Source organism: Gasterosteus aculeatus, chromosome 15 (genome assembly GCF_964276395.1).
Source record: "Gasterosteus aculeatus chromosome 15, fGasAcu3.hap1.1, whole genome shotgun sequence".
Taxonomy (NCBI): domain Eukaryota; kingdom Metazoa; phylum Chordata; class Actinopteri; order Perciformes; family Gasterosteidae; genus Gasterosteus; species Gasterosteus aculeatus.
In genome coordinates, this window is record NC_135703.1 from 4,070,557 (window position 1) to 4,096,131 (window position 25,575).

At 46.9% G+C, this 25,575-nt stretch overlaps 3 protein-coding genes and 1 long non-coding RNA gene across 9 annotated transcripts in view; 2 read left to right on the forward strand and 2 right to left on the reverse strand.

Annotated features, from left to right (window-relative positions):
* The first annotated feature begins 4,960 nt into the window (after positions 1 to 4,960).
* Positions 4,961 to 8,284, forward strand: LOC120832565 (protein L-Myc-1b). Its single transcript, XM_040198956.2, has 3 exons — positions 4,961 to 5,318; positions 5,744 to 6,364; positions 6,984 to 8,284. The coding sequence occupies exons 2-3, from the start codon at positions 5,836 to 5,838 to the stop codon at positions 7,595 to 7,597; spliced, it is 1,143 nt and encodes a 380-aa protein (XP_040054890.2). The 5' UTR covers positions 4,961 to 5,318; positions 5,744 to 5,835; the 3' UTR covers positions 7,598 to 8,284.
* A 2,433-nt stretch (positions 8,285 to 10,717) lies between these two features.
* LOC120833177 (cytosolic 5'-nucleotidase 1A) lies at positions 10,718 to 21,971 on the forward strand. Of its 3 annotated transcripts, none has more exons than XM_078089470.1 (6): positions 10,718 to 10,888; positions 18,194 to 18,361; positions 18,541 to 18,670; positions 19,899 to 20,021; positions 20,104 to 20,288; positions 20,742 to 21,971. In XM_078089470.1, the coding sequence occupies exons 1-6, from the start codon at positions 10,856 to 10,858 to the stop codon at positions 21,111 to 21,113; spliced, it is 1,011 nt and encodes a 336-aa protein (XP_077945596.1). In that variant the 5' UTR covers positions 10,718 to 10,855; the 3' UTR covers positions 21,114 to 21,971. The 3 variants fall into 3 exon arrangements, with proteins under 3 accessions (XP_077945596.1, XP_077945593.1, XP_077945594.1); XM_078089467.1 differs by lacking the exon at positions 10,718 to 10,888 and adding an exon at positions 17,117 to 17,251; XM_078089468.1 differs by lacking the exon at positions 10,718 to 10,888 and adding an exon at positions 17,117 to 17,251 and having other exon boundaries at positions 19,929 to 20,021.
* Positions 16,798 to 19,981, reverse strand: LOC144388403 (uncharacterized). The gene is made up of 2 exons (XR_013452768.1): positions 19,145 to 19,981; positions 16,798 to 18,438 (listed from the first exon to the last, which is right to left on the reverse strand). It is a non-coding gene; the product is annotated as an uncharacterized LOC144388403 (long non-coding RNA).
* Positions 21,972 to 22,305: 334 nt separating the features above from the next.
* LOC120832601 (interferon alpha-inducible protein 27, mitochondrial) overlaps positions 22,306 to 25,575 on the reverse strand; it is a 99,541-nt gene continuing 96,271 nt past the window's right edge. For 2 of the 4 annotated variants that reach the window (XM_078089479.1, XM_078089478.1), the window contains exon 5: positions 22,306 to 22,520. In XM_078089479.1, coding sequence (XP_077945605.1) covers positions 22,423 to 22,520 — 98 coding nt within the window. In that variant the 3' untranslated portion in view covers positions 22,306 to 22,422. Of the gene's footprint in view, positions 22,521 to 22,726; positions 22,889 to 23,033; positions 23,064 to 23,140; positions 23,351 to 25,575 lie in introns of those variants that run through there. The other 2 variants (XM_040199018.2, XM_078089476.1) reach the window with 2 other exon arrangements.

Sequence of the window (25,575 nt, forward strand, 5' to 3'; positions counted from 1 at the left end):
GCGCACAGTTGACCTTTAAGCTTAATTTTACTGAAGAACTGTGTGTTATTCAGGTCCATATTTATCATTTTACTCTCCCCTAAACCAAATGTTCAATTTGACACAATGTGCAATTGTCTATCTTTTAAAATGACTGCGCAGACACTGAAGTAATCCATCTGCTTTTACTTTGTTGATTTTTTCCAGTTGAACCACATAAGACACAAAAAAACACCCAAGGGTTACAACCCGTCCCTTAAAATACGCAATCGCCCCGTATTTAAGAATAAAAAAGCGCGTCCCGTTTTGAATCAATACAGGACGGGGTTTGTCCTGCATTTTCCGAGTTGTCGTCAACGCAGCATCCCGTACAAAAAATCCCACCCGAATTCTGTGAAGTCTCGTCCCATTCTGCCCCCTGATGGGGTAATACTCGCCGGAATCGTTGGTTTGATTGGCCATGAACCTGAAACAAACCAATCAGAGCCAAAGGAGGGCGGGTCTTTTGGCGGAGTGTCGAGTTGTAAGAATGGCAGAGGCAGCTATATATATACCCCCCGACCCCCCCGGATACCCTCCAGACACCCCCCCCGCGTCTAGCTCTGAACCGAAAGCGGATGCAAAAGTACCAACGAGAGTGGGAGGAATCAGCGGGGGATCAGTCGCCCCCCCTCCGGCGGCCGTAGAGTTATTCTGTATTAAACACCCACACAGAGTAGTCATCAACCATAATGGGTCAACATTGGATTTGGGAATTAACACATGACTTCAAGAGGTTTTTTTGCAATGTATGTTGGTTAATGTTAGCAAACCCTGTTTTAAAGGGTTATACAGGTATACACATGTGCTAATGTTATACATATATATACACATGTATAAATTGATATGTACTTTACTTGAGTATTTCTATTGTATCCACATGCACAATCGTACACTACATCTAAAAGACAAATGTTGTATTTTTTTCTGAACTGTATTTGTTTATCAGCATCAGTTCATTTTCATATCGCAATTTATTCATTCCCGTCTTTCGTCCCCGTATAAAATGGAAATACTCAAGTCAAGTACCACACGTTGTGCTTATGTTTATTATGCCACTCAGGCGTCATCTGCTGGACATTAAGGGAAGTATTAAAAGTACTGAGCCGTCTGTTCTGTCTGAACTCTTCTTAAAAAACTAATCGAATCCCCTATCCATGTGTATTAACCGAAATGATGTCAAACAGTAGCAACTGTGTACAAAATCTGTAATTCTGTACACCATATTCTTTGATCAGACCGATGATTGATGAAACAATATAACAATATAATCTGTCACCCTTTGTGGGATGTTTTTGAGTCTGCGATGGTCCTTCGTTGAATCTTCCCGTTCTGTTGTTGGGATTCAGGCTCTTCCAGACGCCGATACCTGCACTTAAAAATAATTTGCTTTGGGTATTCCCATAATATTACTTCTGTTTTCACTCATGTCTACATTTTTCTGAACCGCAAGCGTTTGACATTAGTCAACTTGTTGATTAAGATTCCCCATGAATAAACTCATGATCCCCGTATAAAATACCCTGCATTGTTACAGACTCTCTTCTCTCTGCTATTTAAAATAAAAAACACTGTATAATAAAATAACACCAAGATATCCTATGACACGCCTGTTCTGTTCCCTATTTTGAATGCAAGACTTTCAAATTTCATTGTGCATTTTGATGTAATTCATCTTTGTCTTACAGAAAGAATACGAACACTTCTTCTCCCAATGGGCTTTTTCACATAACACGAGGAAAAGGAGTTATTTACACATAGCAAGCACCAGGTGGCATCCTAACTTAGTCCATAAATACACAATGCTGCAGGAGGCCATGGCTGCCGTCAGGAATGTGGCTCTCCAACTGCTACACTCATGTTACTATTTCCCATGATCCAATCACTCCTTTTTAACAGGTACAAAGCACAACGTCCTCAACGTGTTGATCTCCGCTTTTTTTTAAATTTTTCACATAAACCTTATACATTCACCAGTAAACATGGCACGAGTTCAAGGAAGCAGTTTATTTATGACGTGAGCGCGTCCTGCCGTGATTATTAACTCGGAGGTGTGGCTGCCATTTGAACGCTGTAAAAGTGTATAATGTAATGCTGAAGGAAGGAAGGTTTGCACTGCAACCATCACTAACGATAACATCCGTGAAATCATAAAAGCGAGCAATAACATCAGCAGCAAAGGCTCGACGTGAGGCACCGCCGTATTCGTCTTCGGCGTGTGAAAGCAGGTAAAGCCGGCGCCTTGCTGATCACACTCTTGTGGTATTTTAGGAAGGAGGGTGTCAGAATACCTCCCCGGGGAGCAATAACACTTGTGTGAATTATCTGCGTTGTCTTTCTCCTCTGCATGGCTTCCCTCTGCGGGTGACTGGTTCCACTGTTGCTACGGATTGAGACGGTTGGAGAAGGTGAGAGGTCAGGGTCGGGGGGGGGGGGGGTCACAGAGGCCGTGGGGAAAAGAAGGACCCGACCCCACCCCTTGTATTGCACATGGGGACAATTCCACACAGTGCCCCAAAATAAAACTGATTTAAATTCCTGCACTGCGTTGTGGCTGTGAGCGATGTTCTTCTGGCGGGTGAGGGGGGGGGAGGCTGCCGAGGTGAACCCCCGACCCCCCTTTTTTACAACCCTTCGCGCATGTGCTATACTCCAACAATGAGAGACGGTAGCAGGTACTTGAAGTTAAGCAGGGAGCCGCCTATTGTTGGTGTTAAGCATTGTTAACCCCGACGATGTCCCAAGGTTTTGATGGAGGGGCCGGAGAGAGGAGGAGGGGAGGGGGTCCTCATCTAAATTTTAAGGGAGCATATCTTTGTCATTCTTCTCTTTGGCAGGGATGAGATTCTTCCTGCATGGCAGACTGAGGGTTGGTCCACTGTGGAATGAAAAGATGTGATCATGCAGGAAATAAATGCAACGTCACTGGCAAGAATATGTTTCGTTTTGAACTTACTCTAAATTTGCAATGCAATCCATTTAAAAAGACCTGATGTGCATAAAGTATCATTCTTAATGTTTCTTTTATTCAACCACTTAAAGGTCTCAAAATATTGTTTTTATGAGAGATCCGGCCAAGAAAGCACCAACGATTAACAGAAACCAAAAGGCTATAAAAGGTGTAAACACATGGTTTCCAAAACGCTGGTCTAACGTAAAAATAAAGAAAGTCCATACTCGCAGAGATATCGTACATAAAATATCTTCAACAAGTATGATTTGTGTTTCTAGAGATGGAATTGTGTTCTCGGAGCGATACAATCAAACAGCAACTGTAAGCGTTGATTGCTTTTAGTTCATTCTAACCACTCAGTCAAAAGGCGCGTCACAATCAGGGGAACGACCTCAGGCCAACAGCAGATGCCAGTCACTAATGACATTAACTTGTCCGTGTGAGCAGAGACATGGGGGGGAGGGGGGGGGGGGGGGCGTTTATCAGCCCGAGATGCTTAATCAAGGAGGAGGCGTGCGTGTTGTGCGACCAAACAGATCAATATGTTAGCGAGGGTGAGGTCGAGGCCTCGGCCGGTGAATGATTTTGCCCCGCAGTGTCTGGTCATGAGACGTTGGTGAACTTTGACCTTTTTGCTCCAAAGTGAGGCCGCATTCGCGCACGCCGGACAATATATATATATATATATATATATATATATATATAAACCAATCACGTGTCTGCTTGATCAATGTGATCATATCACGGTTTAAATGATTAGACGTCTCGGGTCGCTGACATGAGCTTATCGGGGGACGTCTTTTCCTTCTTGTGTCCTGTAAACAGGGAATTTAAGACCCAATATAGTAGTGTTTGTTGAAGATATAAACTTGTAGAGAAGATTACTCACCTCACCACCATTATTCTAGTCTATTGTGTTAAATGCAGATCATTCAGAGCCCTAATCCACCCTTCCCTGTGGTCTTAGTTAGGAGGAAAAGGATCGTCTTTAAACTGCTGTTTGTCCTCAACGTTAAGTCCACTTTGCCTAAAGGATGAGGACCACGGCTTGTCTTGCAACGCCAAGACAGAGATGAAGACGCAGGACGTGAACGCCACTACTTTGTGGAGCATCTCAAATGCATTTTGTGTTTATGGTGAAACATTGATTTAGTGTTTATAATGCTGGGATCCATCGGTGGAAGATGGGTCCCTTAAATGATTAAAAGCGGAACTCGATGTAAAACTTATCCATTTCAAGTCCTTCATTGGAAATTTCTAGTAATGGTATTCATCATGGAGAAAACAGTCTCCTGGGATTTCCTAATTATATTTCTAAAACATTGGGACGTTTTACTAGCTTAACCCTTTTAATATTATTTGTCATTAATCAATTCTATTAAAATGTAAAAAAAATGATGATCAATACCTTCTAAAGTCGGAGCAATCAAAAATAATCAGCCCACTGTTACATAAGACAAAGACAATCAATCAACTACTTGATTCAGCTTTAAATATCACAGCTTAATGTGGAACTGAATTCCAGTTCATAGCGATTATTAAGTTATTTAATCTACGACAAAGCTTTGTGCTTTATTTTTAAATTGATAATAATTCGATCCCTGGGAACAAACTGTATATAATATGAAAAGTGACGAGCTACAGCTGTCAAAGTAAATTGGAGTAAACGGTACAATATTCCGCTTTAATATGCAGTCGATGGCCCGGCAAGGGAGGCGGGAGAGAAACAACAATCTCACCGACAAAAGTAAATGACTGACAGAAAGATCAAACACATGTTTCCTTCTTCTATCGCCGCAAAGGGCAACAAATATCGATGAAGGAATCGGTCAGTCATTGTGCCCCGTAATTGGTGCTGTAGACTGGGCGGGGCCAAGCAACAAGCACCGCCCCCTCCCCCCACCCCGCCCCCGATGCAAATGTGGGGCTTACCCGGATCTACCGCAGCAGACATTTCAGAGGCTCCTCCCCCCTCCACCTCCGCCCCCTCCCCTTTTTTTCAGCTGCTTATAACAGGATATCTAACTGGCGCGAAAAATGCATTGTGCGGCTTTCTGTAGCACATTGTGGGGCGGACCCTGAGCCTGTTGTCTGAGCCCTTCGCCCCCCCCCCCCCCCCCACGGTCACACACATGCACACCTCCGCCTCGTAAACTGCTTAAAGAAATAATAAGAAAAAAAACAAGAGTAAAGACTGCGAACCGAACATCTGACGACGACCTCTCGGGCCGCTCTGCTCCTCCGGCTGATCCCGGGGACCCGCGTCGCTCTGCCGGGGATTTATTTCCGATGCCCTAAATTCCCCACTGGGGCTTTTTTTTCGTGTGTTTTTGTTGCGGAAAACCCGGTGAGTAAAGTTCGTGTTCTAGCGTTTGTCGTTTTCTTTGTGTAAGTTTCCGATGAGGCGGCAGAAGTGTAACGCGAGAGTCGTTTAAATGTCGCGTGGAACAAAGCGCCGCCTGCGCTTCAGGAAACGCGGTCGCGGCTCGTTAACTTTCACGCAGGACCGCGTCTCTCTGTCTATTTAAAACACAGTTGTGCCTTTTTTTTTTTTTTTTGCTGGCGCTGACTCATGGCTGGATAATAAAATAACCGCGTGCTCCTGGATTGTTTTAATCCGCCCTCCCTTCGAAGAGCGCATCCAATCAATTATTAACGTGGTCCCGTTTGTTGCCCCATTAGCGGGGTACTAGAAACTGTGACCATAGTGGGAACTACTTTAAAGAGTGCATTGCTAACCACTGTGTCATCCCCCCCTCCCTCCCCGCTCAGGGTTGTGCAGGACGTTCCTCAGAACCAGCTGGTGTCATCGGATCTTTTCACTGGGAATAAACTCTGGGGGGTCTTTTCGTCCCACTGTGAACATGGACTACTACCACCACCACTACTTCGTCGACGACTACGACCGAGAGCAGGATTTCTACCAATCGACCGCGCCGAGCGAGGACATATGGAAAAAGTTCGAGCTGCTGCCCACCCCTCCCATGTCGCCCACCCGGACCCTGAGCGCCGGCGCGCTGCACCTCTCGCCGGGGGACAAGCTCAGCTGGCGGTCCAAAGTCCCCGGGCCGGACGAGGAGTCCGAGGGGCAGTTCATCCCCGACGCGGCGGGCAAGCTGTTCGGCAACCTCAGCTCCATCATCATCCGGGACTGCATGTGGAGCGGCTTCTCCGCCAGCAAGCAGCTGGAGAAGGTCAAGGCGCAGGCCGCGTCCCCCCCGGGGGCGGCCCAGCTCTGCGTGAGACCGAGCCGGGCGCAGTGCGTCTCCCCCGGCGCGCCGCTCGCCGCCCTGGCGACGGACTGCGTGGACCCGGCGGCCGTGCTCACCTTCCCGACGACGGGCTGCAGGAAGCCGGCGTCGTCCGGCTCGGAGTCCCGCTCCGATTCCTCCGGTAAGACCGCAGTCGAGCTCTAAAGTTGCCCCACCCCGCCCCCGCCCCATTGGGGCTATAAGGCCCTCGATGCGTCATTTCAGTGCACAGCTGGTTATCAAGTAACCGTTCGATCAGTCGGTTTTTAAAAATTTTTTTTTACTCTCACTTCGATAATGCGCCACGTGTTGGCGCAGATTGCCCAAGCGGTCTTTTTTTTTTTTTTAAAAACCGCGCCCCCGTTCCTCTTGACCTGAATCGCCCCACCTCAACTATCTTACCCTGGCTTACGCATCACTGAGGGCGGTAAAAGGGCGGAGTGACGAGACCACCACATCCTCCATGCGACAGACCGTGAGAGTCACCCTTTCCCATTTCCCAAATTAGGGAGTTGCGCGCGCGCGCCCCCCCCCCCCCCCCCTGCCAGCGGATCTCTCCTTTTAGAATGCTCGATGAATGCTCAGTGTTCAAAGACAAAAGCCTGGTTTTCCTGCCAGCCTTTGGCAAGGGTGCTATTAACGCTCCTCCTCTGAGTGGGACTTTTGCATGCACTTCCTGCTTACAGTCCGTTTAATCCAGGGTGGCGTTGAAACCTCTTGTTGTTAAATGTGTACTGACCGAGTTCCGTGTGTGATCGCAGATGACGAAGAGGAAATCGACGTGGTCACCGTGGAGAACAAGCAGAACCGGGTGCGGCTGGTGAACGCCAGGAAACCGGTGACCATCGCGGCCCGGGCCGACTCCTGCCTCAGGCGCTTCCACATGTCCGTCCACCGGCAGCAGCACAACTACGCCGCCCGCTCGCCAGACAGCGACCTTGAGGACGACGACGATGAGGATGACGATGAAGAAGAAGAAGAGGAGGATGAAGATGATGATGATGATGAGTATGCAGAGGAGCCTCCAAGCAAGCGCACCCGCACGTCACCCGGCCAGCAGACGGACGTCTCCCGGCCCGGCTCCTCCTCCGAGAGCCCGCTGTCCTCGGACGCGGAGGACACCGACCGCCGGCGCAACCACAACTTCCTCGAGCGCAAGAGGAGGAACGACCTGCGCTCCCGCTTCCTGGCCCTGCGCGATCAGGTCCCCGGCCTGGTGTCGGCCAAGACCCCGAAGGTGGCGATCCTGACCCACGCCACGGAGTACCTGTCGGACCTGCACGCCAGAGAGAAGCGGCAGCTGCAGGAGAAGAAGCGGCTCAAGACGCGACAGCAGCAGCTCATGCGCAGGTTATCCGAGCTGAAGCGCTCGTGAGGCGCGTTATGAACTGAACCGCCTCGTCAATCACATTGATGAACTTTCGGGGGGGGCGGGGGTCTCTGTTCCGATACAGCTGCATTCTCGCGTTTTGCGACACGTCCGTACCGCCGAGGGCCTCGTGAATTGAAAGTTGAGGCCCACGCACCTGATATTGGGCAGCTGGTGTGCTGTGTTTTTTCTTTTGGACAATTTTCTGGTTTCGACGGTGGTAATGGAATTGATCTTATAGCGACGACAAAGGTATATCTTGGTATGCTGTGATGGGAAGTGAGAACTTGTGTATAAGTGATTTTCTGTGTTTTTATTTTTTATTTTATCTTATCTTTTGTAATGAAATGTGAATGCCTCACACGCGTGAGTGAATGAGTGGGTTTGATGTACAAATTGTTCTGTAAATAATATCTTATCACTCCTGGTGAAGGAGACAGCTGAGAGTTGTCAATGAGCCTTACGCCCCTTTATGACGTGCCACCAGGCATCGAGGAACCTCTATTTTGTTAAAGTATGAAAAATGGGTGAAAAAATAAGTAGCACTGCTGTACTTTATATTCACACGTCACTTTGTGATTTCAATGCTTCTCCTGAACCCCCCTTTTTTTTTTTTTTTCCTTTTGAATTATTTTTCTAAAGCATGTTAACATTGGCCGCGTCATTAAATTTTTATACCTCTTTGCATTCAGACTCTGTAGTAATGTTTTTATTCCAAATGACCGCTTGAGGATATCGACTCGCTCGCTCAAATCTGCTGTAAACCAGAGAATCCTACAAAAAGTCCATGCGCTCCTCGCTCCGTTGTGTACTCGAACACGTCCTGTGCCCTTGATGCTGGTCTGCAGGACCCGGCTTGTCCTTGAGTCCTGCCCTTGAGGAGAGCGAGAGAGAGAGAGTGTGTGTGTGTGGTGATGTTGTGGGTCCTCCCCTCTGCAGTGGCTGCTGCACGCCAGCCCGCTGATGTGCGCTAAACTAGGTTACACTCACACACCGGTACAATGGGTATCTTTAGATCAGTCCCAATTGGTTTGGAGACTGGTGGTTTGGTGGGGGGTGACTAGCACCTGGATGCGGCGCAGTCATCTGCACAGGTATGCAGTGCTGCTTCGTTGCAAGTGGCTGTAACACAAAACCGGAGGAAGTGGCGGTATGATTTTGTTCATGATTGATCACGCTACTTTTATTTTTCCACTTTCACAGGACTGGCATTTGTTGCGTTCAGCTTTGTCCCCACGTGACTGCTTTGTGCTTCATGTGGTGTCGGAGGGTGAGGCTGTTGGCACAGCTGCCGTTCACCACCAGCGCTACTTGCGTGAGTAAAGTTGACGGCCGTTTGTAAGCTCGGGTTCTAATTTTTGAACAGTTGTGTTTGGTGGCTGTTTATCAGTAACCGCAGGCTCTAATCTGAGACTTTACTGGGCTGCAACAAAAAGACCGTTTTTAATGCAACTACCGAAGTTGCTCCATCGATGACCTCTCGGACGGGTCTCTGCACGCCGGCGTGACTCGTTGGTCTGCCAATCACTTGTTTAATAGACTAAGCAACCGTTTCATTCAGCCTGGCGGTGGAGGCGGGCACACCCTGAGCTCCAACCGTCTCTCACCTCGCCGGCCTTTGTTGCGTCAGGATAACATGGCGTTCCACCTGCCGGTGTTCACTCTCCGGGTGTCACTTTTTGACCCGAGGGCACTGTTTTCTGGCACCGTTGAACATTTCCTTTTACAGAAGTTCCCCATGTTGGAGTCCATGCACAGTAGAGAGTAGTTTTCTTCCCTATGCGTTGACATTTCATTGAAAAGTAACTAATACTTAAAAAAACGTAGTGGCATAACAGCAAGTTTACTGCATCAGGAAGTGAGAGCAGGAATCAGATATCAGAACTCGGACCAGATTAGAGCAACCTGCCTTTGTTTCCTGTTACCTTACAAGTCCATTAGATGTGATGCAACCCCGGAGTAGGAAATCATTTATTCATTTAATAACAGGCAAAGTTCAAAGCGTTTTTTTTCCTGTTTGAAATTTTCTGGGAAATGAAATCATCCAACAGCAACGTGCAAAGCATTTAGCCTGCACTGTCATTCCATCCAGCGTTTATTTTTACAGATAAATAAACCGCCGCATGCGTGTTCATGCTGCTGTAAAACTGGGTTTCCTTGAAAGAAATAATGAGGTAAGAGAGTCCCGTTCTCCAGCGGGACGCTTAGCTCTTCTTCGCTTTGGCGGTTAACTTGCCGAACCGGACTGGCTGCAACGCCCACACACAGCCGTGACTTCTGAAGTGCACACGTGACCACTTTCACACACATGCTCAAACTGACTGCGTCCTCTTGGAGCACATGTGTTTCATTCTCTCACGTCTGGAGGCCACGTTTGATCTCCGCCGTAAAAAGCGGCCTTTTAGTCCCAGACGGCTGCAACCTGTTGCTGTCCCCTTTATGGAATATCAGCCGGGTATAAGAGGAGATGTGTTCATGGCCACGTCATAGAGGTTTACGTATTCCCAGGGTACAAGACCCAATGCGTGTGTGTGGTCAGGGGAAGACTGTGGAGAATGAAGGATTCGGCCGGATGGAGAGTAGCTTCTCTCTGGCAAACACACACACACGTTTCCCTTATGGAAAAAGTAATCTTATTAATATTTCATTGTTTTCTTTTACAGCATGCGTGTGCTTACCAGCGCATTTCACCCTGTTAATATTCCGATGGCATAAGAGTGAGTGAGCACATATTAGCATGTCTGCATGTGTGACCTTTTGCACATAAAAGCATCACCGCAAAAAAACACGTAAATACGGGAAAAAAAAACCTCATAACCACATAAGCGCGTGTTGCCTTCTTCTGGCCTCCCTGACGAGAAACACACTACCAGTTATACTCGTCGTTCTGGCATTTCATGCTCACTGAACCACCATCCAGGTCAAACGGGGGGGATCTCCAGTTTGGGAAAAGGAGTCTCTGAATACTGAATACCAGCTTAAATTGAGCAACGTACGAAGTGCATCTGTGTTCCTTGGAAAGTGGGGAGGATAAACTTTCGCAAGCCTTCATGAATCTCTTACCCTTGCACTTTCAAATGAATACAAAAAAAAACACGCGAGGCACATTGAGCAACATTTCCAGCATCAAGTCAACTGGTTGTGTTCTGACTGGCCTGGTTTGTACACACTGTGTGTTTGCACAGTGATGCAGAGGAGGAAACGACCCGTGAGCAAACTGCACTGGTTTGTGATTCTAAAGCACGGTGCACCTGGTGGACGCGGATGAACGTAGGACATGTGCCACAGAGGGAGCAGGTATGGATTGAAACGCGCTCGGGAGCTTCGTGCTTCTCGGTGGCACATTCGCACAACTGATTCCGGGAAACTTTTCCCTGGTCTCAGTCCTCCTGCTCTCTGCCTACTGACCCACATTCCAGTCTGCTTGTGTCCCCGGGACTCGGGCCCAGGTTGTGGCGGCTACTGTCCGTCTGATCCCACAGGGAATGTGAACCCACCGCCGGAAAAAAAAAAAAGATTATGCTGCAAAAAAATAACCCTCTTTGACTCCCTGCTTTCCTGTTCATCTCCCTTTCCTGTCGTCCTCTTTCTCGCCGCACCCCTTGTTCCCTGCCGGTCTCCCCGAGACCCCGTCTGATGGTTCTTTGGCCTCCAACACGGTTACTTATCTCCACCACTTACTGATCTAGGTCAGTCTTCTGAGCTCACTTTCTCTCTCTCTGTGTTGCCGACCCTCCCCACGCCAAGGCCGTTGTTACATAAGACTGATGATTCATTTGGAACACGCAGTACGTCTTCGTCTCTTCTCGTACACATCTGGCAAAAGCTGAATGGCGTCCAACCGGTGTTACGCTTTACACCTCAGCCAATTATCGTGCAAAGCGTAGTTAGCTCCTGTGCAACACCGGTTTTGTGGACACCTTCCCCCCCCCGGCCCTCCACAAGAAGACGGTTAACTCGTTTGTTGTGGTTTAGTAGCGTCTCAGACGAGTTCAGGAGAGTTAGCGTGGGGCAACGCGGCCATATCGTGTCAGCGGAGCGGTCCTTTCAACTCTAATCTGGAGCTAATCCTAATCCCGTTAGTGTGAACGCCGCTGCCATCTGGGCCCAGACGCACCACAGCTCTGATTGTAATGAACCCATCAAAAGGTCTTCAAGCCACCGCGCTGTGGGAGCTGTCAGTGGCGTGCGCTAACCTCCCCCGACCTGGAGGTTCTGCGGATGGACGGTGGTCCAGCAGCGTGAACACCGCAAATACGCCAAATGTTGCTAAAGAAACAGGACGGGCAGCTAGAGAAAAAAAGTCTCACAGGTTGTCGGTGAGAGTTTGTAGACACAAACACGAGTAAACTGTTTCTATAGGGGTCTTTGCCCACCGGAGACATGAGAGGGAGCATTAGCCGCGGTGATGTAACCGTGGCGCTGGTTAATGGATAAGCACAAGGAGAGAAGGGGGGAAAAGGGCCTCAGCAGTGACAGCTGTGCTACCCTCACCCTGGCAACCCACTCACCACCGACCCTTCCAACACACACACACACACACACACACTGAATGGGTGAGGGGGACCTGGCCTGTGAGGGAGTCAGTCAAGCTGGCATAATGCTCCCAATAATCTTGGAAGCATTGTTATTATTATCGTTGTCCTATTGGGGATGTAATGTGGAACCTGGTTATCTTTAATAGATGACTCATTGTCCGTGTTTCCCATCTGATCCTCTTAACTCAGCTGACATGTCGTTGACTCGTGAACATTGGGCCAATGTTTGTCACTTCTATACTGCCCGAGCGGCCTTGGGTTCATGGTGTACTGGACATGCATCATCTCTCCTTTGAGTGGGGCCTCTCCAATATATCACCAGCCTTAAAAACAAGAAAAAAGGGTATAAGGGTGTAAGGGAACAAGGGTACACTCAACGCTGCTCTGAACCATGTTTTCAGCATAAAAATCAATCAATCTTTCCTTCTTTCAATCAATCCCAAATTAATGATGACAAACAGACATTCTCCATGTCTGTTGTGTAAATTAAAAAAACATATTTAATTGTTAAATATTAAATATTTTCATGTTATTATTTCATTGTATATCCAGAGGAGAAAACACCAACAGAACACACGCTATTCAATGTAAAACCTGACATGTTTTACATTACAGGTCATTTAGCAGACGCTTTCATCCAAAGCGACTTACTTTACACTTTAAACCCATGGCTTTTTTCACATTTTGCCCAGGGAGCAATTAGGGGTTCGGTGTCTTGCTCAGGGACACTTCGACATGGAACATGGGGCAGCCTGGACTCAAACCACCAACCTTGTGCTTCCCAGCACACCTTCTCTAACCCCTGCGCCACGACTGATTTTGAACGCGGATCTCAGAGACATTGTGAGACCTGTTGCTCCTGCTGGAGGTTTTGTCCACAGAGCTGCAGTTTAAATCCGCTGCCCTCACTGCGCTGTCAACCAGCAGATGTTCCATTGTTCGGCCGCACGGTGTAAGGTTGCTCCAGTTGAGGTTGAGACACTTACTTGCATCTTTTGAATTTAGCTCCATTGATCGCCCCCCCCTCCCACCCCCCAAGCTACTCAGAGAGGGGCTTTACCCTCCCCCCAAGTCCCCTTTAACCTCCCGCAGACCTCCTAGTGGCCCCACCACACCTACAACCCCCCTCCGAGGCTCCATTTTAGTGCTTGTGCTCTTTGTCCCCCCCCCCGTGAGGCATCCCCATCCCACCCCCATCGGAAACCGATTTATTGACCAATTACTGCAGTGTGAGAGTACAGAGAGTGTCTTTCAATGAATATACATTTGAATGATAAAATGCAGATTCACCCTCCCCCACTCACACACACACACACACACACACACACACACACACACACACACACACACACACACACAGACACACACACACGCACAATGCAGTGTGTTATCAGATTGTCTCCTATCTGATGGTGAATGTATAGTGCATAGACGCCTCTGTCCGGTGCTACAATTCCTTCTTTTCAGCCAGCATCTGAATGTGGCTGCTGTTGTAGTCGGGGGCCTGAGTGACCGCCACTGTGGAGCTTGTGTAACAACCAGTGCGCCCGCTTTCCTCTTCCCCACCGTAGGCCGGTGGAAGGGGGAGAGCAGCTCCGTTATGTGCCCAGGAAACACACAGGCAGAACAGACTTCCTGTTTTTGTGTTGCGCCCATTGGAGGCAGGAAGTGAGAAGAACCGCTGCTGTGCCTTTTCTGCTCTCTGACGGCGGGATTTTCTGCATTTTGTGCTTCGTCAGCTGCCAGACACTTACTTGTATTACCGATTTAAGGGGGGGGGGGGGGGGGGGGGGGGTCGGCGGGGAAGCAGGGGGGGGATTTAGACTGTCGCCTCACGGAAAGCCAATAACAACACATCCAATGATGTCACTGGAGGTGCTGTGGGCCCTTCAACAAATTACCTTCATAGAGGGCCTCCACCGCGGCCGTTGGATGAGCGCAAGGTTTTATACATGGGGGGGGGGGAGGGAGGGGCTTCATGCCAAAACCACGCGGTACCCCAGTAAGAACAAAGATGGTGGCTAACATGCCTGAGTGCTTTCTTTGAAGGACTGATTAAGGTTATAATAGTCATCTGCCATGCCTCAAGCCCCGCAGGCTGTGTGTTACGGGAGGGGGGGGGGGGTGATAAGAAGTGGTCTGTGAGGAGGGGTTGGAGGGGGTCTGTTGCCCTCTTTGTTCAGGCCCACTCCTCTCATGCCTGCTTTTGTCTCCTCCCACAAGCCTTCCACTGAGAGAGCTTTATCTCTCTAGCCGTCTCGCGCCAAAACACAGAGAGAGGCGTGACGTACGTCTCTTCCTCTTTTCTCTCTCGCCGTGTTTATCTGTCCCTCGCGGTCGGTTTGGCGTGTGACAAGCATCCAGGGGTAAACCAGTGCCTCAAGTACAGCAAACCTGCCAGTGCAGTAACCCCCCCCCCCCCTCCCCCGTCCCCCACGCCCTCCCTCTCTTTCGCTCTAGAATTTCCCGCCACCCCAGGGTGCATGGGGCTGGTGCTACAGCCGGTATGAAGAAAGGCCAGCTCCACTGAGCCCCCGAGCCACATGCCGGCTCCATTCAAATCAGCTCGGTGGGTGCGGCCCAACTGTCTCCACGTCCTGTTAACCCGCTCAGAGCCGGAGACTATAGGAAGCGGAGACACAAAGGCCGAGAGCAGGCAGGGCTCGGAGTTCGGGCCACGGCGGAGGGTAAACGCGCAATTGATGATGCACAGACGCAGCAGGATGTGATATTGTTTCGGCCCTCGTTGAAACTGATTAGAATTATTTTATTCATGTAACTTTAAATAAAAAAATCAGGGGCTCTCCATAGACAATGACATGTTTTATTTTGACAATATGTGAGGGTTCATATTGTCAAACATTACCAACTTTTCTTCAATGAAACGGAATGTTGGCCTTTCTTTAAAGATGTAAGTGAAATAATATATTTTAGCCAGTACTAATTAATATTGATTTCCAATTACATACTCTATAGAGGAATATGATCACTACACAGTCCCCATTCCAAAAAATGTGTATAAATAAAGTATTTCATAACACAAAAACTGTTGTTTTCAGATCAACTTCCTCTCTCACGCTCACATCGTATCTCTTTCACATCCTCTTTGTCTGCAACGCCCCGAGCAATGAACGAAGCAGTGAGGCCTTCAGCGCCGCACTGCAGGGACCAGAGCTTTGTCCTCCACTACACTCTGGTGGCTCCCGCCGTGTAACGCAACAAACGGCCGCTTTAGCTCTCAGTACCACCACCACGAATGAGAGGCTCAACTGGGGTGTTTCAATCAGGATTAAAAATATACATTTTGAATCTGAAGATTTCAGGATTGTTCCTGTGCTCATTCTTTCAAATAGAACTGTTGTGTATTATTCATTCTTATTATGTCTAACGTGAATAATTATAATAAAATACTCTTAAGGAAATCCTCGGGTTCCACGCAATGAAAGACACAAACCGGAAGTTTTTAATCGATGAAAGCTCTCTGGGTTCTCTGGAGAGGCCGGAGGAGAGTGTGGTCCCAGCCGAGCAAGATCCGGATGATAGCACGACAGCGTAGATGATTTTGCAGACGGGCGTAATGGCCCCCTGCTGGTTTGTGATTTGATTCACCTTCGATGGTGACACCTTGAAAGTACACAAAGTACCACAGTAAATCTACACTAAGTAGGAAAAAATACTTTTATAAAAATGACTTGTTGTGTCAGTAACGAAGCATTTCGTTTTATATAACCTTGATCTAAACAGTCATTTTAGACTAGTTATATAAATATATATATAAATTATGGCTGTATGTACCCATCCGGTTTAGTCCTAATTCGTTTTTAGTTCTTTGAGGCCCTGCATGAATGTCTGTTCAGTATCTACTTACCAGCAAACACTAGTTGTTGAACTGCCTGTTTGTTCTCATAAGCTCTAACATCATTTATTCCATATGTATGCTCTTCAAAGAGAAACCTTTCATCTTTGTACCGGTCTGTTTCAGATTAATCCTATATTTGGAGGGTTATGCATACACTCTGGTGTCCCTGCAGCCAAGATGTGGACGTCCCAGCCAATCTGACTCCCTGGTCGTTGCCTGGCAACTGGGACTGCAGCACCGCCATTCACTCAATGGAAAGATCCAACAAGGTTTTATATGGGAAGAAGCCGGAATAAATTATCATTCTGATGCGCAGGCGGAAGCAAATGAGCCAGGACGGACTTCATTTCCCACACTGCTGAGCAGGAGTATGAAACGGTGGTTGACTGTCGGGAGTTCAGAGCACAGGGGGCACAACGCGGGAAAAAAATGAAATAACAACCACCTTCCTTTGAAATGATCTATTTTTGCTTCCATGTTCTAAGGACTCCAGCTCTCTCTTGGGCGAACTGAAGCCTGAATGCAGCACATCATGACGCAGCAGCGTTCTGACGTGTCGGCCCTATTTGCCCAAAAGGCTGCATCAACCAGTTGTCACAAACACTTAATCGCATGTTCTGCTGCCGCTCGAGGAGATTAGACACTGAAAGCGTTAAAAAGAGGGGCGGATGCAATATGGCTGGAAGTCATCACTGTATGTGTGTGTGTGTGTGTGTGTGAGGGTACCAGGAGAACACAGTAAAAGGACCAGCACAGAAGGGCTGGACAAGGGATACGATGCGCACAATGCTAGAGATAACAGGAAGGGATCATCTCTGCACACCTCTCTTTTATTCTGCGACATTCACTCTTTCTCTCCCTTCGCTCTTTAAGGGCATCGGGCCAAGCCTCTGCAGCGGCGGTCGGAGTGATCTCATCCTCTCAGTGCACCGGGGCTGAATATCAAATATGAAGTACACGGTGAATATTAAAAGACTGAGTAAGTACTTGGACGGCAACTCCTGCTAAAGAGCGATAGAGAGGGACAGAGTAGGAGTGAGACAGTGAGCGAGAGAGGGAGAGAGAGAGAGAGAGAGAGAGAGAGCGGGGGAGACTACATAAGGTATCAGGACCTCTGTGTGGATCTAACTGAGAGTGGTGAGCCCGAGAAGTAAGATGAGTCTAAAAGACTCTCAGGACTTCACCGGCACCGGCAACCGAGCTCCCTGGGGAGATACTGGGACGGTGGAGAAGCCCTCCACCCCCACCAGAAAACCCAAACCAGTGAGTACGGCCGCCCTAATGCATCGTCCTCTTACAGCAGCAGCCACTGTGAGGCTCTATTCCTACGTGGAGTAGCAGAGTCAGCAATGTATTAGATGTAAACCGCGAAGTTATATTGAGCTTGTTCTCATCTTTTGGAGCAGAATTATGTTGCTGGTACTGCTCATCAAAGCCTGCAAACACACACTTGTGTTCAATAGGTCAAAGGTTGCTTATTTCACCAGACTGATCTTGCCTCTAAACTATATTGAAGTTGAGGCTTGTTAACCGCAGGAAGGTTCATATCAGGGTCAAGTGCTGCATCCGAAGCCTTGGTGGTAGAAAGTTAGCCGGGTGAAACAGGATACAGCGGATCGGCTTCATTGTGCCGGAGAGACTGAGTGGAGCTCACAGGGTTCTGGTTTCTGATCGTGGGCCCGGTTCACCGCGAAGGCTACGGACTCGTTTCAAAGCGTTCCTCACAGAAAATACACCACAATACAGGAATAGACACAACTACCATAACTATCAGGAACTTAAAGTTGCATGCGATTATCTTAGTTGTTAGTCTGGTCAAAACAGCTTTTTAAGGCTCTTAATATCTATCTTATTGTATATTGAATATCTTAGTTTGTATCGAAGGTTCTATCTATATCAAGTTCAGCCACACTCATAACCAACTATAATGTATTTCAAAACAATATGAATATTTGTCGTAGTTATTAGTAGTCATTAGCACAGTGTGTTATATTTGTCGTCCAAGCCTCCAAAGAGTTGACGTGTGTCAGCCGGCCTGGTATGTGGGCGGTCACTATCGCAGTCACCCACAGGAAAGTATCTCATGTCACACTGTCGCCTCCACTCTGTTGAAGAGTTACAACTCCAAACAAACCCTCGCGTTCAAATCAGCGCTTGTGAAGAACAACTCAACTCTGAAAACGGTCCGTAACTCTTGTCCTGCAGCCCAAGCCGGAGAATGCCGTCACCATCGGCGTGTCCGCCCGAGTGCTCTTCAACATGGAGACGGAGCAGCAGATCTACGAGCGGCAGGGCCTGGAGGAGTACATCAAGTACCAGGTGGAGCACGAGACGCAGCCTTTCACCCCCGGACCGGCCTTCTCCTTCGTGAAGGTCAGAGAAACAAACGCGGGAACTCCATCCGGCCCGGGGCAGAGGGGGCTCCTCGGTGTCCGTGTCATGTGTCGTGTCTGTGGAGGCGGTGGAGGATTAATAAGCACGAAGCGACAACCCGCCCGCACTCACGCACAAATCCATCCTCGTTGTCTGTTGGTGTTTTGTTGTGCTGCCAGGCTCTGGAGGCTGTGAACGCGCAGCTGAGGGAGCTTTACCCCGAGAGCGAGGAGCTCTTTGACGTCGTGCTCATGACCAACAACCACGCATACGTCGGCCTGAGACTCATCAATACCATCAATCATCACCGTGAGTAACTGATACAGATGAGGGACAAAAACGTCCTTGTGAAACAGAACTTTGTCAACGTGTGATTTTGTAAATGAGAAAAACGTACCGTCCACAACCGTCCACATGGGCAAAATGTACAATAAAACATGTCAGTGGCAACATTTATATTCTCACTAATCTTCCAGAATTACTCCTGGTGGGACAGTGTTCAGAATATCGATATGATCATTTAAACATCATTTGTGATCTTCACCCCTCCTAACAATGACTTGTTTCTAATATGATTCTAGTTAATTGAAACATACCCACTTTTAAACATTTAAAGACTTAGATAACAACAATAGTCAAAGGTAATACACATTGTGCCACCTTTTCCTCTTCTCATTTTAAGATAGAAAACTAGATCAACTAGTGCAGCAGCAGAAGCTCAGTGCTAATTCTTGGTTGAGGGTTTTTTGAACAAACTCAATGTAGCAGCGATTGAATCGTTACCATTCCTGTGTTGCTAAATGCTCTCCTCCTGTCACTTGTGTCGGTGACAACATCGCGTCGCTTGGTCCATGAGCCGCTGTTGAATTAGTGTTGATGGATTTGATGCTCTGGCTGCTGTCCGTGGTGCTGAGTGACATCTGCTAAACGTCTGCTGGATGCTGCCACTATTGTCAGGACAAACACGACAAAGTTGTGGTCTTAACAGCTGTATTTTATAGTGTGAGTAGGACATTTTTTAGGTATTAATAACCCGATTCTGTTGTACATTTTCTTGGTAATTGCTTTGTGCTTTGCTAGAGTATAAAGCTTACAGTGACCCGGAAATGTTCCCCGTAAACCCCCCTTGCTCGGTTCCCCCTGTGCAGCCGAGCCAACTCCGCCCCACCAGCACGGTCTAATTATGGAGATGGTTAGAAAATAGGCATTGGAGACGTAGGTCTCCATATAGACGGGAGAGTTGACCCCTGTGGGTCAACCAGATACACCTGTTCAACCAGAGTTCATCTGTAAATGCCATTACAAAGCTCATAATTTGTGTGACTGCTCATCAGCTCATAATACGTAAAATATTATCAAACCCGACATGCATCTACAGGAGATATAAAATATCTCCACATCAGACTCCCTCTCAGTTCAAGGGGACCCTCCAGTTTGGCTCCTAATTTTTTTGCACCACTGTGACCAGTTGACGTGCATTTCCTCAAATGTATGCAAGTCTGCTGTTACCTGATCTTTTAATTCCTCCTCTCTGCAGAGTTGTTCATTGAGCGCTTCTGTATGACAGGAGGCAACAGTCCCATCGGCTACCTGAAGGCCTACCACACCAACCTCTACCTCTCAGCTGATCCGGTCAAAGTTCGGGAAGCTCTGGAAGAAGGTATTTCATTAACCTTCTCCCTGTCTGCTACATGCTGTGTGAGATACATTTTTACACGTGTGTTTCTCTACAATACATTCAGGAATAGCAGCGGCCACCATGTTCACCCCGGAGAAGATGGCGGAAGTGTCCGAGAGTCAGCTACGCGTCGCCTTCGATGGCGACGCCGTCCTCTTTTCCGATGAGTCTGAGCGCATTTACAAGGCCCATGGACTGGACAAGTTCTTTGAGCACGAGAAGGCCCACGAGAACAAGCTCCTGGACCATGTACAGTATACACATGGTGACGGACCGAGTCTCCGGAGGGAGTTTCACACTTCTATTGAAAGTGTAGCGCATGAAATGCATTCGGGCAAGGCACACATGGTCAGATTCACCTCAACTAGAAGTAAAACTCAAAGTGAGCGCACCTGAGAAGTACTCAAACATTCATGAGGAGAACATTGTGCATGAGTGAGTACAGGAGCTACATTTGGGTTTTTAAACTTGATTCCCAATTCATTCATCCTTTACTTTTTCTTAATTAAAGTCATTTTGTTTTACACAGGCCTGACAGCTAATTTCTTGCCCCGTCTGACTTAAGTCCCAAGTTGCTATAAAGCAGCCGACAAACACCACATCCGATACATTCGCAGCGTAGATTTGACTGCGTAACGAGTCACACGCAACTGTAGAAACTACCAAAATGTGGACTTACTCTACGCCTTCTTCTTCCTGCAGGGGCCGCTGAAAGGTTTCCTGGAGGCTTTAGGAAAGCTGCAGAAGAAGTTTTACGGCAAAGGCCAGCGCATGGAGTGCCCCATCCGGACCTACTTGGTGACGGCTCGCAGCGCAGCCAGCTCTGGTACCAGAGCCCTGAAAACTCTGCGCTCGTGGGGCCTGGAGATCGACGAGGCCCTCTTCATGGCAGGGGCACCGAAGGGCCCCATGCTCGAGAAGATCAGGCCGCACATCTTCTTTGATGACCAGATGTTTCATGTGGAGGGGGCGGCAGAAATGGGGACGGTAGCTTGCCATGTGCCCTATGGGGTGGCTCAGGGGGTCACCAAGAGGGAGATGAATGGCAGAGAGACTTCTTCAGCACCCAAGTAGCCTGGACGTCCGACGTCTAAAGGCACGGGAGACTAAAGGAGATTTCATTTAGGCCGTCGGCTTATGACGATGTTAGAACTGCATTCAAAACTACAGGATCCAGACCAAAATGAACTACTTTTTTTATGATTAACTGACATGAAAACGTTTTAACTAAATTGAGGGGATAAACAGACATGTGTTCTTACTCTGTAATCGTCCTTTAAATAAAACTACACTACACTTTAAACATTAATATAGTTATTAGTTTAAACTTATAAACCATAATGAAGATGGCCTTATTTGAATCAGTGCAACTCAAAGCTGTTTGTAATTACAATTTATTTTTTTACACACAGCAGCTCCCTGTATTATTATATCTGTACTTGTTCCCATATCTATAAATTTCACACATTTAAAAAACAAAAACGCCAGTAAATACAAAGCATATTCAAGCAGAGCTAAATAATGGCCGTGTAAAAAGTCTATAAATTCTAAACTATTAGGTTACTAAGGAAAAATCAAGTGACTTGAGGCTATTTTTCATATAGATTTATTTCACCTGTAATGGGTTTGGACAAAAACATGCAATTTGGATTTATAAATGTATGATTTTACTGCTTGCTTCGCTGTTTAAAACCGGTGCCTTTTTCCTCAGTATTGATCCAGCATGTTTACGGTGTAACGTACGTGGTTGATATGAATGTATTTCAAGATTAGAACTTGGTAATTGATTATTTTACTCATTTATTTACAAGTTTTGCTTGAAGAGATTATATATGATATAATATAATATATAATGTATATATTTACTAAAATGCTTCATGTGCAATATGTATTTCTGCTACTTGTCCTTAAAGTTCCGAAGGTTCGGTGTCACCTATTGTTGCCTGTTTGTCTCATTTTGTAATTTCGGTGTGTTGTTATTGCCCCTATATTTAGATTTAGATAAAAATAGTGAGCATTGTGGACTGATCAAGTTTTTATGTTTCAAGATTTTAAGTAAAAATTACTAAATGAAATAATGTAAGGTCATTTGCAACACTAAAGTGTTTATTCTTCAACTCGTCGAGTTTAATTAAGTTCCAATCTCTTATTCTTACAGTCAACAATTAGAAGATTAGATTAGATTAGAGCTAACAAATAAGTTTATGATAGCAAAATAATTATTCCTGACAGCAGGGAGAGACGACACTGAACAGCGTTTTTAAGGAATATTTATTGAACCAAACATTTCAGTTTTCTGAGATGACAAAGGTGATGTTGGAGCAAATTAACTATTATGATTTTCCAATGCTTTCCTAAATGGCAAAGGTGGTTTTAAACGTGTTTAAATGATGATAGCAGCCAGTCCGGCCAGAGTTCCTGCGACTCCTGCACCAGTGCCGGCTGCCGCCGCTGTGCCAGCTGCGCCCAGACCAGCTGCACCTAAAGCAGAAGGACTTTGTGAAAAGAATGACCTTCATACGTGTTTTCCTAACCGCTATTCCTTGACCTCCGTGGATGACGTTACGGGTTATTAAACAGGTGATTACATTACAAAGCCCAAATAAACCCCACGCGAAATGGCCATTAAGACAAAAGGGTTAAAACCACAAAAACATTCATTTAGGAAATCCAGTATCGGAGTTTACCTGCAGCCTGCAGAACAGCCACGGTGCTCCCTGCGGCCACCGCCCCCCCGTTGGCCAAGGCCGCGGTGGACATCATACCCGCAGCCCAGGAGCCTGCGGCGATCCCAGCCGAGGTGAAACCTACGGCTCCCAGAACTAGAGGCGCCGCAGCGACTCCGCCTACTGCACACGGACAACACGGCAGAGGGCCATTTACGAAGGAATAATGCACGATAGCAGTTTGACATGTAACAAAACAATAGACCTGGAAATCAGAGAAAAGTAAAACATTGTTATTCCATGAAGGCTGTGCTGTGAGAGGTCTTACCAGCTCCTGCGCCGACTGCTGCCCACGTGACTGAAAAAAGGAAATCAACATTTACAGCTCAGTCAGAGACATTGACTGTGGTGCTGCGAAAGGAGCGGCGTACTCACTTAGTCCCATCGTGTTGTCTGGGTCTGGTGAAACTCGACCCGCTTTTGTAGGCTGAGGGAGGAAGGGGGAGGGAGGGGGGTGTTTCTCATGAAATGAAACCTTAAAGTTGTAAACCCTGAACAGTGCTGCGTAAATCAGGGATCATTTCTGCAAAAACGAAACTTAAAAACAGTATAGCGTCACGGAATTCCTCTCGCCAACACAGAGTCAAGCGTTTATTATATTTATCATTCCCGAGTTGGTTCGTCATCACTAAATTTGGAACATAAGAACAAAGACAAAAGGCAGAAACAGAGTTGCTGAACCAGTTTGCTGTGACGGCTCGTTCAGAGCAAACTTTTATTTTATCAAGATAAAGGACCGGTAAGTAAAGTACACTATAAAGTATTTATATACGTAAAACATCACAGTATTATTCAAATATGCAGGGCCTGCCTCTACTTTGAGGTAAAAAGATATTCAGCATTTATGTTATTGTATATCAACAGCTAATCACATAGAATTGGGGTTGTTGTGGCGCAGCGGTTAGAGAAGGTGTGCTGGGAAGCACAAGGTTTGTGGTTCGAGTCCATGCTGCCCCATGTTCCATGTCGAAGTGTCCCTGAGCAAGACACCTAACCCCTAATTCCTCCCTGGGCAAAATGTGAAAAAGCCATAGGTTAAAAGTGTAAGTTGCTTTGGATAAAGCGTCTGCTAAGTGACCTGTAATGTAATCATATAAGTATAGTTTAAGACATATCACTGTTTTGCTTAATGATGATTAACACGTATTAACAGGCTATCAAACATGACTAAACTGATGAACATTCTGCATATTATATGTGCTAAAAATCAGCATGTTATGGTTATTGACATGTTGACGTTACAGGAGACTGATTGGAACAAAGCATCTCATAACCACACGAAACGTGTAAAGTGGTGATGGAATATTTTACAAATCCTCTTACATCTTTAGATATTTATAATATTTAAATAAGGAAATCACTAAAGAATCAGTATGATTTCTGAATTGTTCTATTCCTCATGCTGGATCGGGACACATAAAGACATCCAACAAGAAATATAACATCATTTTGTAATGAATCCTGTTCTCATAACCGGTTTTGATATTATTGTTGGCCAGTTCTCATCTCAACGAAGCCTTTATTGTTTTGTTTTTTTCATGGAATGAGATACAAGCCACTGTTTGATACGATGGAAGATCTGTAAGAGAAAAGAAGGAACCTGCTTCTGGTTGAGATGATGAGAAATTTATATATTTTGCAAACCAAAGACTGAAAAAGCATCTTTGACAGGTTACATCAATTTATTAAACAATACATTGTATTGTTCAATAAATTGACCGAAAGAACTAGGTCACGGGTACAAGCGGCCGAAATGGGTTTCCTCAGGAGAGTGGCTGGCGTCTCCCTTAGGGATAGGGTGAGAAAGTCAGCCATTCGCGAGGAGCTCGGAGTAGAGCCGCTGCTCCTTTGCGTCGAAAGGAGCCAGTTGAGGTGGTTTGGGCATCTGGTGAGGATGCCCCCTGGGCGCCTCCCTAGGGAGGTGTTTCAGGCACGGCCAGCTGGGAAGAGGCCCCGGGGAAGACCCAGGACTAGGTGGAGAGATTATATCTCTGCACTGGCCTGGGAACGCCTTGGGATCCCCCAGTCAGAGCTGGTAGATGTGGCCCGGAAAAGGGAAGTTTGGGGTCCCCTGCTGGAGCTGTTGCCCCCGCGACCCGACCCCGGATAAGCGGTTGAAGATGGATGGATGGATGGACAGTTGACTGATAATGTGCTGATTTTATCTGCAACTGCCTCTTTCATTTGGTGAAAGTACAGTAATTGTATTTTGTTGCTTTGTGATTTTCAGCAGAAGAAGCTGGTATGAAATCCCACAGCTGCACCTGATGCAACAATAAACAGGTTAAATACCAAAGAATTAACAAGTCAAAGGTCTGAATGAGGAACTGCACAGTCACTGAGCAACATACCTGCGTGTGTAATACTTCAGAAAGACAGCACATAATGACCCTGTGATTATAATTCCAACAACGATCATCCCACAGTTATAAAGACTTGCAGAACCTCATTCTCAAGCTGGAAGATTAAATGAAACAGTAAAACTATTGTCCTCGTAGTAGCATAACAGAACAAAAAGCTTTTAGATCTTCCATAAACGCGTATAGTTAAAATGTTCACCGATTGCCTGCAGACTGGCCACCAGACTTCCTGCTGCTATTCCTCCCCCGTTAGAAACCGCAGCAGTGTCGCATCATGTTTGCACCGATGGATCCTGCTGTTATTCCATGATGATGACCGCACCTTCTGCACACGGACATCACAGCAGAGAATTGCTGCGGATGCAGTAAAAGCATGTCAATAGACTTTCCACATTAAGGTGTGCTGAGTTCAGTTGAAGAAGTAAACATGTGAAGCAGATGGTCCATGAA

Excerpts from the sequence above, each read along its gene's own strand:
- LOC120832565 (XM_040198956.2), top strand. The coding sequence starts at position 5,836 with ATGGACTACTACCACCACCACTACTTCGTCGACGACTACGACCGAGAG. Across the intron at positions 6,365-6,983 it reads GTCCCGCTCCGATTCCTCCG|ATGACGAAGAGGAAATCGAC; the intron begins GTAAGACCGCAG and ends GTGTGATCGCAG.
- LOC120833177 (XM_078089467.1), top strand. The coding sequence starts at position 17,144 with ATGAGTCTAAAAGACTCTCAGGACTTCACCGGCACCGGCAACCGAGCT. Across the intron at positions 18,671-19,898 it reads CAATACCATCAATCATCACC|AGTTGTTCATTGAGCGCTTC; the intron begins GTGAGTAACTGA and ends TCCTCTCTGCAG. Across the intron at positions 20,289-20,741 it reads AGAACAAGCTCCTGGACCAT|GGGCCGCTGAAAGGTTTCCT; the intron begins GTACAGTATACA and ends TTCTTCCTGCAG.